Here is a 14,794-nt window from a genome sequence, read left to right as displayed (position 1 = left end):
TATATATATATATATATATATATAATATGTTTTCTGAAGACGCCCCAGAAAACAAATCTAGGGACGTCCTAATGACTGCTATTTTATTATTAATACCGGAGATGGGGTTAATGATACTAACCCCATCTCTAGAGTTATATTTATAATAAAACAACAACCATTAGATAATGATCTAATGGTTGTTGTGGGGCATCCCTAAATTACCGGTTCTCATATATATATATATATATATATATATATAAGTTCAATTAACTATGAAACTATGAGTTTTCTCAAGAGTATATGTACAAAAGAATTCAATTACAGAAAAACCCATCCAAAGTTTGTAATTAAGCTTATAGGGTTGTTCTGGTTCCATGTCAGCTCACCATTTTAATAAAACTATCCAATGTGCTTGATCATTGTACATATGATATATCTTAGAACCAGGATATATATGCAATTCCATGGTTATATAGGGTTATGCACAGCATAAAAAGGAAATCAGGCTTTTTTGCAATTATGCCACTATGCAATCAAGTTTTTACATTAGTGACCTTATAGCTATAAAGCTATATAGGTTTTTTTTTTTAAAAAAAAGGGTTATTTGTGCAAAAGACTCATTCCAGTAGCATAGAAGCAAGAACAATTATGAGGATTTGCAAGGGTATATTCACAAAAAAGAAAGAGATTATTATTTAATACTGTTAACCTATCTTGCTAAGCATCTTTCTGTTTTTCTGTCAAGTTATTCATGCACACGTTGCACATTGCTGATGCACTTCTTAATAAAAAAAAATGAACATGATGGGGCACAAGACTAATGCTTAAACTTCTAATCGAGTGAGATGTACACAAAAGAAAATGCAATTTATATATTATTAAAACATAATTAGGTCAAACATCAAACTTAGGTAATTCATTTTCTGACTGATCTACAAAGAAGATAGTCTGTCAATATTATAATATCAAGGTCTAGTAAATCTTGCATAGTTTTTAGAGTAGTGAGCAAGTAACAACTTACAGATATCGTCTTTAGGGTTTGGATTGATCAGTTTGAGCAACATTCTCTTCTGATATGATCAGTAAGTAGCTTGTGGATTTTACTTCCTTGCATCAATAATATCTTCGGAATTTGATTCTGTAGTCTTTAAATCTGTTCAACCGGTTCAGGGGACAAAGCGCCAGAGATCGACCGCTATGTCAACTTCTTTCTTTTTGTGAAACTTGTAGAGCTGTGGCACGTCAAACCGAAGCTGGAAATAACCAAAGTAAAGATAGTGAGATAACCAACATCACTCGAACAAACTATACTGTACACATTTGCATAACAGACCAGTGATACCTCGCATAAAACCTCAGCACTTTTGGCATTGTAATCGCGTAAAGCTGCTCTTCTAACATGCTGTACATATTTAACAAATTCAAAAGTATTTCAGTGTTCCATACGTTATGAGATGCATGCATAAACCACAAAGAAGCCCAGTAGAGAACTAACAAAATGTAATGCTAAAAATAGTACTTGATAAAATGTATATATATTGCATAGATGATGTGTGCTCAATTTAGTGCTACATGACATGCTTGATGCACTAATGAAAAGTAACAAACTAAAATGTCATAACTAAACGTTCACTGTGTTCAGTTGGTCATGTATCATCTAATTTCTCTCAAGTTGAACTACAATAAGCAAGTCAAACGGAACCTGCAACATGAGAGATTTTACATGAATAGAGCCAATGATATTGCAGGCAACCACTAAACAATGTCTAGGAGACAAAGTCATGCATACGAGTTTAAGAGCATAATTACATTTGCAGCAAATCACATATCTGCTAGGACGGATAAAGCTATGGTGGTTGTTGACAATTTGCAGTTCGATTTCTCAGATGTTTAAACTCACCTCCCTGGTAGTAGTCTTGTGCAAAGAATAGACAGCTCTGGAAGCAACCTGATGACAATCATAAATTCTATGACAAAAAAATAGAGAGGATAAAACTCGCAAACTTAATAAGAAAAATCACACTCACTTTCAAAGCCACACTAAGAAACTCCATGTCCACTCCTTTCCTTCGGGTCCCAAAGGGAGGATTCATCACAACAGTATCTACAAATTTGCCTGCATATCACATTTCAAAATAAAAAGATAAATATAACAAAGTTGGAAATTTACTTCTTTTCATGATTTGCCAAAAAGAAATGGTTTTCAAAGCTTAAAATTAGTGGTATACAAGTTTTAGGGAACAATTGTTTTTCTTAAAACTGAAGAATAATTTTGAAAAGTCACATCAAATGCCAAGGTTAGTAGGGAAAGTGTACATTTGAATAAAACTTTATCATTAAACAAATATAATGAATGTTCACTAATATAAATAAGGGCTAATGGCATTTCAAACTAACAATGTGTGCTCTACTCCCCCTTTTAAAGTCTATCTATTCATAAGGTCATTTATTTACTTGTTTAGAATAATGAAATGACCACAAGGGTAAGCTAATTGAAATGACAAATGGAATTAGAATGAGAGAGAAGGCTATAGATAGCCTGAATATTGGACCACCATTAAAATAAAAGAAATAATAGCAACACATTCTGACTAGGACCATTTTTAGCTACCCACTTGAGTTAAACCCGCCAAATAAATCTAATACCAAAAAGCCATGATGATCCATTGCATCAAATTCTCTTATGCACTTTCAACAAGAACTTAAGTGAAAGGACATGCTCCAATACTAAATGGCAGCCAATAAAGGACAAAAGGGAAAATTTTCAAGCAGAAACAGCATGAATGAACAGGTTGGATTTACCTTTCAGTCCTAAGCTCTTGATGTCACACAAAATGAGATCTATATCTAACTGCATAAATTAAAATTTTACCCAAAAAGACAACATGTAAGTTCAAGTATAAACATACTTTCTGAAATAAATAGAACTAAAAGGAGGAATTTTCTCAACATTAGTTGGTACCAAAAAAGGATCCTAAGAATTAAGCAATTGACTAATAGCATAAGTTTAAGACTATTAAACACTTAAGCATACACAATCTCTGAGATAGATGATATTTAGCTGTAATCACAACAACCATAACCACAACCATATCAAATTAAATGACAAACAACTCTCTAAGGCCAGAGACATTTAAAAGTCATATATCATGGATGACAAGTTTTCAGCTGTGAATGTGTAGAACACTAGCCAAAAGGGCTTCTCCTTGAGGAACCTCTTCCATATCTTGATTACCTATAGTGAGCACCACCTACCTTGACACAATCCCCAATTAAATCTAATTACTCAAAGATACCCATCTGATTTGATTACAGAACAAGGGCTTTGTTCAATCATGGTTATTAACACCAGTTAACCAACAAAACTCGGACTACTTTCAAAAACTAATGGATCTTATAAAGGGTAAATATGTATTGTACAGGAATCAGCACTATATCAAAACCAGTCAAGTGTATCCCAACCAGATGGACTACTTCCCTCTTCTCCATTAAGACCAAGTCATTTACTTACATTCCTTTTGTCTCATAAGATGATTGTTGCGTTTAATTGAGCTCAAGTTGCTTCATTGCAAGAGATGGGCCTATGCTGGTTTGTCCATTGGATAAAAAGGCTAAAGGGCCCAAAGACCCCTTTAAGTGTGATTTGCAGAGGGGGATAAAGTTAAAACTCATCTAACTACAGTATGTGACCAATAAATGTACCAGATTGACGCCACGACAACGGTTATAGGTAACATGAAAGCCTACAATAGCAAGAGAAAATATGTTTGAAAAATACCTCGGACCTACATGGAGTTTTATTCTTAGGTGTTGGATAGAGGTGGTGCCACATTAAGGAATTAGATCATTGACACCTCCACACTTTCTTAATATACAAGAATCAAGTCATCAAGAATGAAACACCAAAGATTTTTAAAACAAGATTTACTAGATATTGCACATTCTTATAAAGGAAAAAGAGTATGAATTTTTATTGTTAATTGTTATTTTTAAAGATCATTGAGCATATAAAAAGAATAAATATATTGAGACGAACATATTGGTATAAATTAACTCTACAAAACCAGAGAATTTTATCCCTTTATCTAAGATAAAGGCATGGCATGATAAGTCACTAGAAACAATAAAGGTCTTCCCTAGAATTTAAATCAAGAATACAAGCGACATATCATAAATTTGATTTATGAGGAATTGTGTAAAGCACTCTGTAGCAAATAGATGACATGGATAATTCATAATTATCACTTAGGCACGGCTTTGAATGCATTATACAGGGTGTTGGAACCAACAAGCTCTGATTGCCATTAAACAATGTATTTCCAGCACATGAACTAGGAGTACTTGAACTAATGCTGCAGCATGGGACAAAATGTTGAGAATTTTGAAAATCATTCCTAGGAAAATTCTTGGTAGTTCAACAAACTATTTAAAATCACTTAGGTGTAGAACTGGAAAATCCAGAACCAACACAGAAGACATCCACATAAAGCCCTAAAAACATTCCAATTATATGCAGGTTACTTGGTCCTTGACTATCATTTTTTGAACCATCCTTCAACATCCAAATAAAAACTTGAAGTGACATAAAGATGTACAAAGACGGCATGCAAGAACATAATGAGATCTGTATACAACAGCCTTGTAAAATTATGTCAGCACAGACAGGTATGTGGACAGAACTCAAACATCAAAACCAAGTATTTCATTCTCCTATGATGAGAAATGGATTGAAAAGCTCATTTCCATCAAGATAGCAAGAAAAGAGTACAAAAACTTCTAGAAGACAATGGCACGCACAATACTTATGAATAAATATAACTAGCAGGAAGTCAGGTATAATGTAGAGCAGTTTTTTCCAAAACAATCAGATGAAGATTATGTTGTTTTAATGCAGCTGGAATTGCATTCCCCAGCACGCACATCTGTGCTTGTGTGTGCGCGCGTGTGTGCCAAGATGAAATTTGCTAAGAAAATACCTCTAATTCTGCGCATTAATAGAAGCAATACATGTGTATGTGTATGTGTATGTGTGAGTGTGTGTGCGCCAAGATGTAATTTGCTAAGAAAATACCTCTAATTCTGCAGCATTTATAGAAGCAATTTCCAGAGAATGTGAATCGATATCAAAGCCAATGACATACCTGCCCAAACGAAATGAGCATGTTAGATCTAAATTTAAAACTACAAAACAAACAAGAAACTTATTAAAATTTGAATATTCAAGAATTTAGCCAAACGTACAAAAAATACACAATACGCTTGAAGCAGCAAGAAAATATGGGATGCAAAATCTCAATGACTATCCTTTGATAGGATAAGAAAATACTCACTCTGCACCCAATAAAGAACTCGCAATACCTAATGTACCACAACCGCAACCAAAGTCTGCCACAACCTTGCCACTTACATCTCCAAACATACTTTCAGCCTAGCAATATGTATAGAAAATTCATTTACTTTAACACATGATTCCATCACTGGTAACAATTTAACGAATCAAAAACTAATAACATAAGAACAAACTATGTAAATAAAATTGCAAAACAACATAACTATAACTAATAAGAATAAATTAGAATGTTCAATGAAGGTAGTCTGACACACAGACCACAGTTCTCCAATACCAAACACTGTCCATGTAAGTTGGGCAATCAAATAAACATGTACTAACAGTCCTCCTAGTTTTGCAAACATGACGAGTTTGAAAGTGAAGGGCATACGGTAAATGACCCGATAATTTTGTTTACATAACTATTCAAAACCACATCATTTCTCAGATGAGCAAACAGCTTTCCCAGTAAAAGAAACAATTGTGTTATGTGTATTTAGAAGTTGTATCAATTTTTTTCACAAATGTTTCATTGATTAAAGCACATAAGATCACAGATAATGATTTCTCTCGACTCTAATTGGATCAGCTAACTCATCCAATAAACCATAAATACTACAAATGATGAAAATAAGTTCATCTTGCAAATTTGATTTGAAGCAGCCTACAGTTCACAAGAGGGGGGGTGGTCACAAATAGCAAAATGTATGTGAAATATAGTAATATGAATCTCTAAGCCCTTGTTTTTGAAACTATGCCCCTCCAACATTTACTCAATATCTCATCTAAGCTTCATCTTATAGCCAAGAAGCCAGGGAGTATAAATTTATTTTCTTAACCTGATCAACTATCAAGCTAACCTCAACCCTCCACTTCACCATCCCTACTCCTAATTCTATTGTACATATTTATTGTTGTGATACTAACAACTGTAAAATCATCTCAGAAGCTATTTACAGGCCTCCAGTTTCTATTCTATGCTTTATTTGGTATGTTTGTATCTAGTGGTGCCTTGAATGATAGAAACATAAGTCCATCTTTTTTTCCTGAACAACTTCCAATAAAATCTGCTACTACACAAAATGTGCTGCATGTCCAGGACTACAGATAGGGCAATCAAGATATAAATGGGAAATGAGAGAGGGACAAGAAGAAAGGCCAATCCTTATCTCGATGTGCAGCATTTCTCCTAAAACAATATCTTACACAACAACACAGAACCTCCAAACCTCATGACGCAAAACATGTAGGCAAAATTCAAGCTTTTCTTTCGCTAACGTGAAAAAATTTCAAAATTCTCAGTCAAGTTAAATCATTTCAATCAGTTCACAAAACTAACATGACGAGCATATTGCCAATATGGAAATGAAGTTACACAGTGAAAAACAGTCCAAAGCAACAAGCTTTATCCAAACATCCAACAAAAGTTACAATCTTTCTGAAAGAAAGGATCAGGAAACACCACCACAACATATAAAAAAAGCTGAAAATTACCATGTAAAGCAGGCGTGACGCGATGTGCGGACCCGTGGGGTACTGTTCCAGCTCCACCTGATCGAATGGAATTCATCACGAATCATCCAAAGTGGAGAACAAAGTGAATGGAATTGGAAAAGGGATAGCGCATAAAGAGAAGCATTGATTCGCAGAAGAGGAGAAAGGGTACCTTTGGATCGGAGAATTGGTCGAGGTTCCCAAGAAGACCTTCCAGTTGCTTCAGCTTCATCGTTCTCGGATTCCTTCTCGCTCTCTCAGTGATCAAAAGGATCAATCAATCCACGAATCGCCCTAAAAATTTCACATTTTCACTGCTTGCAAATGTTCTTTTGCTTTTACCCCCCTTAAAATTTCTCTATTTGCACACAACTTTCTGAAATCTTTACCCAGCCATGATTTGTTAAAGGATAATTTTAAAAAGAGAAAATTACATGCAAATACCCCCTCCATCAAAAAATAAAAATAAAAATAATAAATACAAAATAAAATGTGAGACTATATATGACTATGTGTTAGTAACGTTGGTTAAATAGTTTACGGTATGTTTGGTGAGAAAAATATTTAAATGCATTTTTTTATTAATATATTTATATTTGTTATTTTTCCACCACTAATTTATTTTTGAGATTTGTGGCTATACATGTAAATATATCATTTACAAGGTATATACGCAAATCTCAATTATTTTTTTTTTGAGATATAAATATGCAAACGCCCCTTTTATACTTTTTTTTTTTAAATCAATGTGAAAAAATCTCAATTACTTTCAGTTGTTCCAAAAAATTACTGAAATGCATGATTTTTCACATTGACCCCTCAACCTCTTATATCCAATTCTTATATATATATATATATATATATATATCCACATAACAATATTATTTCCCATAATTTACTATGTTAATTCCAACAAATAAAAACCACCAATAAACTTCCTCCAATTTCTATACAAATTTGCATCATATCCTTCTATATATCTCAACTCTAGGATGAGCTTACAACAAGTTGCTTGGCATGTGAAAGCACTTCACTGAACTTAACCAAATCAAGCTTAACATTTTGCCCATCAGTGTAAACTGGCCTACTAATATTATAACCTTTGAGATTAATAGACCAAGGATCAGTTAAAACCGGGTGGTTTTTTGGGTACTCTTCATATAATGTGCTCTCTTCTACTGCTATATGATACTCCACATACTTCAATCCCATCTCTTGTGCTGGTCTTCCATAATATGCCTTAGAAGCCCAATCTAATCCCCATGGCACCACCTGCAAATATATATATATATATATATATATATAATATATATATATATATATTCATATATAATAATAACAATATTAATATTAATTTAAGGATGAAAAAGAATGGAAATAATATATTTCTGACCTGCAATAATACTGAACCTGGTTGTAAGAAGACCATGTTGGTTAGTCCTGCACCATGAACACCCATCAAAACACTGCAAGAGTTCACCAACTCAGCAAACTCATCCACTTTTGACATCATTTCAGTTGTGGCTAACTCAACTTGGAACCCAATCTTCTTGGCTAACTCAACCACATCAGCCTCATTGACTAACATTCTTGATTTCCTACGTGAAAGAATGACCATAACTGGTTCTTGTCCAACATGCATTCTCTTTGGTTTCAACTCAAGAGAACTACGTAGAAAAAAAATGAAATCTTTTATAGTAACACCTCCGGGAACATCAGAGGAATTACATGCAAGGTTTCCATGGTACTTGAGTCCAATTACAGCTGCCGGAAAGCAATGCACGTCAGTAGAAGATGAAGTGATGATGATCTCCGACGAAAGGGAGGCGAGAAGACGGCGATACTTGATAGCCCACCATGGCTGGTAGTCGAAGATTAGAAGGACATTTGTTCGAAGATGGCCGGCGGTGAGGAAGAGGGGGATGAGGACGTCATTGATGTCGTGGAAGAAGTTTCCGGCGAAGCCACCGGTGGAGAAAATGATGGCAGGGGAGGTGTAGGTGGTGGTGCAGGGAGGGAGAGGGGTTTTAGGGTTTGTGAGGATGGTGATTGGTGTTGTACGTTGCATGGCTAGGGCATCTGTTTTTCTTGGGTATGGACGTAGAGTAAATTGGGTGGTGTTTTGTTGGTTAGGGTTAGTTGTGTAGATGGTTGGGGAGGGCGTTGTTGTGATTCTAATTGGGTTTGATGTGATGCATAGGTTTGATTCTTGATCTGATATGTAGGTTATGTGGTTTTGTTTAAGCTCATTCTTTGCATGCCCTGCAAGGAAAAATAAAAGTTAATTTGTTTTAAAAATAAGAGGAAATGGAATAAAGTTTTCTTTTTTTATAATGAAATGGAGTGCTTTTATTTGACCATGCCAGAGAGAAAGAATATATAGTATGTATTTTTATTATTGTTGTAAATTATTATTATTTAAAAATATGAGGTAAAAAATTCAAATGAAAAACAAATTACATAATTAAAAAATAAAATACAAAATTATGAAATCCAAATAAAATGGACCTAGTATTGCTTCATCAAACACCGCTGAAATAGAATAGTTGGTATTTAATTTTACTATGTACATGCATAAAGACTGAGAATTTAAATATATTCGTAATTTGTATATAACTTTTGAGAGAATTGCACCGTTTAATGTCTGAAATGTAATATTTGATAAAAATAAGTGTAATATAAAAAATAAAAAAAAACACTTTGAATGATCTATTTTCACCCACAAATCACTCCAATATGATATATATATATATATGTGTGTGTGTGTGTGTGTGTGTGTGTGTGTGTGTGTGTGAGAATAAGAATATCACTAGTTTATTTATTATTTATTTGGTGAGAAGCACTTGTCCATGCAGAGCTGGCTTTTCGTCTACTAACTAACCTGACAATGCGGTCCAAAAATTCTTTGTCATGCCCCACACCGACATTTGAGGCCCTTTTCTTCATTTCATTCTCATTTGGATGTTCTTATTTGTTTATATTATTAATATTATTATTCTATCCCACTCTTTAATTCATTTCAGCATCGTACTTTTCTTTTTGAAAATATTATTATTATTTTCCTTTGAATTAAGTATCTTTATTTTTTTGGTGTCTAAATTTAAAATTAATTAGTTAATTTTTCAAATTCAAATACCAAGTGAGAATAGTGAGCAGGTTGTAAAGAGATTAAAGTGAAAAATAACATTAATAAAAATAATAAATAGTCAATATTCTAAAAGGGGGAGAAATTTAACTTTAATAAAGTTTTGAGTTTGACATAATTAGTTGATTTGGTTTTATTGTTACTATTATACATCACAATAAATGAAAAAAAAATGACAATCCCATTTAGCACCAATTTAAATGTTTTATTGAACTTGAATTTTTATAAAATTTTAAGAGTTTTTCATAAGTTAAAAACTTGATATTATAGATATCAAAATTTACTCAAATTCTAAAATGCCATCCCTTGCACCACACTTGTGTGGTACAAATGAAGATGGCCTATAAAGGCCTATTCAAGGCTACCATTGACAAATAAAACAAACAACCACCACCACCACTACTAGATATACATAATTACATATATATATATATATATATATATTATGAATTGTCATGCCTTCTAAGACTCAAAAAAGATAATGAAATGGATGATAATTAGTTTGGTGGAAGCATAAAAAAAAAAACAAAGTGCATGGCACTAGTGATGAAAGTGGACCTCATGAGGTAGTTAGACATGAGCTTTGTGCAATCTTTCTATTGCCTAAATCATTAGCCATTATGATTCACAAACTTAGTGGAATTTTTTTCCTGTTAAAAATTTAAATTTCAAATCAAATGGAGTTCATGTAATATAGTTTCAAATATTAATTCAAGTTAATTAATAAACAAAAATAAAAAATATAATTAAAAGAGCAGTTTAAAGAACAACCTCTTACCAATTTGCGCAAAAGAAAATTGAAATACTCCGCTCTTTCTTTTCCTCCTATGATATTGCTTCTAAAGCCCAAATTACTTGGCCAATGTAATATCGGCAACTTCCCTTCAAATCAAACATTAAAAAAAAAACATACTAATCAACATAAAGAAATTAATTAATATAAAACAATATGATATGATACCAATTACCAATATTAAAAAAAAAACTAAAAGACTCAGAGTAGTCATTAGTATACATAAACGAATGGGGGAGACGTTACACCGAAGCACGGAAGCATAGAGAAATGAAACAAAGAGAAACCCTAGAAGTAGTCTTCTTGAACCCTTGGCCATGGTTTTACTTTGAAAACAAGCTCTCTTTGCCCACACTTGGATTTATACTCTCATGGTTCACTAGAAGTGCATGTGCATGAGTGGCCTTTGGTTGAAGAGTCTTTATCTCAATCCAAGTGATGTGTTAATGAGGGACACAAGAAAGAACTCTCCACCACCTTAGCCTTCATCCATTTTCAAACACTCTCTTTATTTTTATTTTTATTTTTAATTTGAATTTTAAGTTGAATAGAATCCATATAAGTCTTTCTCTTTAGTGCTTGATGGTGACTCCCTAACAACACCACTTGCTTGATGGTTGGGTGCTTCCTTTTTGTATTAACCTATCATTGCCTACACTTCTTTATTCCAAACTTATGCATATAATTTATTAAAAGGTTTGGTTAATTATATATACATTGAAGGTATTAAAGAACTTTAACTTGGATTATTATGTGAGAATTAATTTAAATATTTTTGTGAGCATTGAGTCGGTGTAGGTAATGAACAAATATAAACTAAGTCTTGTAACATAAATATATAACTAGTTTATAGAGTAAGAATATGATGCTTCTTGTTATATATTCTAAAATGAGCATATTTGATTGAGTGGTCACACAACCTTTCTTTGCTAGTCTTGCTTTATTCCAAACTTATACATATTACTTATTTATAAAGTTCGGTTAATTTTTTTTAAAAGGACTAAAAAGGTTCATTTTGTATCAACATATATACATGACCAATTAGTTACTTTTTCACTAATTTTTATCAAAACTAAACTATAATGATCAATATATAAAAAATAAAAACCATATTTCACTGGTTAATAATGTTTATTTTGTAAAATATAGTTATAATTTTATAATTGAAATATTTTTTAAAAATTACAGATAAAATTAATCATAAAACTAGATATGACACACACCAAAAATAAATAAATTCTTATATGACTTTGATATGACCATTAATCACCTTTCAACTTGTCATCATTTAAGAATTGAAATATATATATATATATATATTACTAAAAAAATATGCATATTATTTTGATCGGAAAAATGTCCACCGACGGTGAGTGAGAAGCTTGCCTCAATCCTTTTCTTGCCTTGTCCCTACAAATTAATATAAAGTGCATTTTTTATGAAATTAAAGCATGGTTGGAAATTAACATGCTACCAAATATAATATATCTGTATATATAAATAGACACCAATTATTGAAGCCTAACAAACCTATATAATTTTGCATGCAAACATGCTCCAATTGCTTTCTTGTGGATGCCTTTGGTTTTCAACTAAGGGGGTGTTTGGTTTGAAGGAAAGCAATGGGAATCATCGATATATGAGAAACCACTGTTTTGGACGTGGAGAATTTGTGAGTCGAGAGGCATTGATAAGGCGAGTCAGGAGTGACGGGAGAGTTCCCATGCCTCTCATTTTTGAGTGAGTGAGGGAATGAGGGTTATGATGTGTGAAATTTACTCATTTGCCTTTTTTATTTTTAATTATAAATCTATTAATCTAAATAATTTATTATAATAATTAAAGAATAATTAATCCGAAAATATTTAAATACAATATTAATTATAATAAATAAATAAATAATATTAAAGTGAACTATTTTAATTTAATACTTAATTATTGTAATTAAAGTGAATCATAATTGATATGAATGGTTATTATGACTTAATTTTTTAATTAAAATTAAATAATTATTTATTATGGTTAATTAATTGTTAATTAATGATATTAACAAAATTTTAGATATTAATAAATAGTGTCACATGTGAGCTATTAAAGTTAAATATCGTTTTATAATAATGAATTTATTTTAATATTTAAATAATTTAAAAAATAATTATCACACCTCATTATATATATATATATAATAATAATAGTAATATTCATTTATATAAAAGGGCATGACGGTCATTTTATCATATTTTCCTTTTTCACTTTTTCTCATTCCCAATAAACTACCTCCCCAATCCTTCCAACCAAACATAGTTTTCATTCCCATGCCTTTTCCAATCCCTCTCATTTTCATTACTCCTCCACTCCTTTCCATTCCATTCATTGCAACCAAACGGCCCCTTAAACCTATTAAAAGTATTCCTGCCATTAAATCATTGGTTGTCAGAAAATGTTTTTTATTTTTTCTTGAAAAAATCAAAAGAGCGAACATATATATATATATATATATACACATTACTCTCATGATATTTCCATTTATTTATATATTTATTTATTTTGACAAAGGCAACAAGCGTCATCCAACGGGCCCACAAGAGGGTTGTCAAGAGACAAACCGGTAGTTTATCAATCCTTATAGATTTATTAATTCTGGCAAATATCACATATGGTGATTAGAGTCTTATCATATGCACATTCATAACATTTTTTAAAAATTAAATCGAGCTAATAAATCTCATTGCCATGGAATTTTAGAGGAGAGAAAAATGACATCCTTTTATAGAGAATTTAATGAACAATGAATAAATAGTATTATTAAAGTAATATTGCAGTGTTTATCCGGTATTGAAAATTACTGCAATAGTATTGCCGACTTAGAGATTTGACACTCACTCTATTTATTCATCGTTTAAGTAACAATTCATTGCACTAGTTAGTGGCTGTTTACTTTTTATTTATATGGAACATGGTACACAATAATATTGAACATTATTATGATGATATTGTTGACCTAGAGATTCAATTCATGGTTTGCTTATTCATCATATAAGTGATAATCGATTGCACTAGGCAGTGGTCGTTAACTTTTTAATTATATTTAAAATGGGTTACCATCCCAAACACAACAATTTTTTTTTTAAAAAAATGATAAATATATAAGAATTCTCTACTATAGAAATAAATATATTTGCAAATCGATAAGTTAAACTGGAAATGAACAAAAAGTCCCTCCAAAGTTCAGGTATTCACAAAAAAACCCAATGACTTTGAGTATTCACAAAACATCCTTCCTTTTTTTGACAGGTTATTTTTCAAACCTGTCTGACATAAAGGTGATTGATGTTGACATAAAGGTAACAGATGTTAACTGGCCTGGCTCTCAGTTTTTAAACGGAAACAACAAATTTGAAGCGAAACCCATAATTTTAAGCGGAAAAGTCAAATTTTAAACGCAAATGTGCTATATGTTAAGTGAAAACTTATGTGGTTAAGCGAAAACACCAAATTTTAAGCAGAAACCCATAATTTTAAGCGGAAAAGTTAAATTTTAAACGCAAATGTGCTATATATTAAGTGAAAACTTATGTGGTTAAACAAAAACACGCTATGTTAAATGGAAACTATATATTTTAAGCGGGAAGTACATGTTGTAAAATAGAATAAATTAACGAGTAGTTTGCGATTAATTGAAAAAGTAAACCGCCGTGATTGAAAAAGTAAAACGTCAAAAAAAGGAGGGACTCATCGATAAATTCAAATGTCGAGGACTGCATTTGGGATGTTTTAAAACTTTCAGGGACTAAAAAATAATTTTCCCTAAGTTAAATGATGATATTATTATCAATAAATCATTAATTAGAAAATATAAAACATATGGCAATAATTGATTTCATCTTTTTGAGAAAAATTAAGAAAAATTAATAAAATTTATTTAAGTTAAAATATGCACTTAAAGTAAATAACATGCCCACTAATTCAATCATTCAAATTTCAAAGTAAGAACAAGTATTCTGTTTTTAAATAGATAAACTATGAATTTATATATAAATCTAGCACCCTG

General features: G+C 31.7%; 2 protein-coding genes across 3 annotated transcripts; both read right to left on the bottom strand.

Annotated features, from left to right (window-relative positions):
* Window positions 1-830: 830 nt before the first annotated feature.
* Window positions 831-7,037, bottom strand: LOC120262385 (rRNA N6-adenosine-methyltransferase METTL5). Its single transcript, XM_039270485.1, has 9 exons — window positions 6,978-7,037; window positions 6,806-6,862; window positions 5,313-5,410; window positions 5,054-5,123; window positions 2,785-2,833; window positions 2,010-2,098; window positions 1,883-1,930; window positions 1,325-1,384; window positions 831-1,235 (listed from the first exon to the last, which is right to left on the bottom strand). The coding sequence occupies exons 1-9, from the start codon at window positions 7,035-7,037 to the stop codon at window positions 1,149-1,151; spliced, it is 618 nt and encodes a 205-aa protein (XP_039126419.1). The 3' UTR covers window positions 831-1,148.
* A 685-nt stretch (window positions 7,038-7,722) lies between these two features.
* LOC120262489 (alpha-1,3-arabinosyltransferase XAT3-like) lies at window positions 7,723-11,234 on the bottom strand. Of its 2 annotated transcripts, none has more exons than XM_039270621.1 (4): window positions 10,990-11,234; window positions 10,722-10,832; window positions 8,199-9,067; window positions 7,723-8,077 (listed from the first exon to the last, which is right to left on the bottom strand). In XM_039270621.1, exons 1-4 carry the CDS (start codon window positions 11,060-11,062, stop codon window positions 7,793-7,795), a joined length of 1,338 nt encoding a protein of 445 aa, XP_039126555.1. In that variant the 5' UTR covers window positions 11,063-11,234; the 3' UTR covers window positions 7,723-7,792. The 2 variants fall into 2 exon arrangements, with proteins under 2 accessions (XP_039126555.1, XP_039126554.1); XM_039270620.1 differs by having other exon boundaries at window positions 10,966-11,233.
* Between the last annotated feature and the right edge of the window lie 3,560 nt (window positions 11,235-14,794).

The sequence above is a fragment of the Dioscorea cayenensis genome, chromosome 5, assembly GCF_009730915.1.
Source record: "Dioscorea cayenensis subsp. rotundata cultivar TDr96_F1 chromosome 5, TDr96_F1_v2_PseudoChromosome.rev07_lg8_w22 25.fasta, whole genome shotgun sequence".
In the NCBI taxonomy this organism is placed as follows: domain Eukaryota; kingdom Viridiplantae; phylum Streptophyta; class Magnoliopsida; order Dioscoreales; family Dioscoreaceae; genus Dioscorea; species Dioscorea cayenensis.
This window is presented reverse-complemented; position numbering and strand designations above follow the sequence as displayed.

Coding starts and splice junctions, on each gene's coding strand:
- LOC120262385 (XM_039270485.1), bottom strand. CDS start 7,037: ATGAAGCTGAAGCAACTGGAAGGTCTTCTTGGGAACCTCGACCAATTC. Junction 1,931..2,009: donor TTCTTAGTGTGGCTTTGAAA/GTGAGTGTGATT, acceptor GATTGTCATCAG/GTTGCTTCCAGAGCTGTCTA. Junction 1,385..1,882: donor ACAAGACTACTACCAGGGAG/GTGAGTTTAAAC, acceptor AAATATGTACAG/CATGTTAGAAGAGCAGCTTT.
- LOC120262489 (XM_039270620.1), bottom strand. CDS start 11,062: ATGGCCAAGGGTTCAAGAAGACTACTTCTAGGGTTTCTCTTTGTTTCA. Junction 9,068..10,721: donor TTTGCGCAAATTGGTAAGAG/GTTGTTCTTTAA, acceptor TTTTCCTTGCAG/GGCATGCAAAGAATGAGCTT. Junction 8,078..8,198: donor CAGGTTCAGTATTATTGCAG/GTCAGAAATATA, acceptor ATATATTTGCAG/GTGGTGCCATGGGGATTAGA.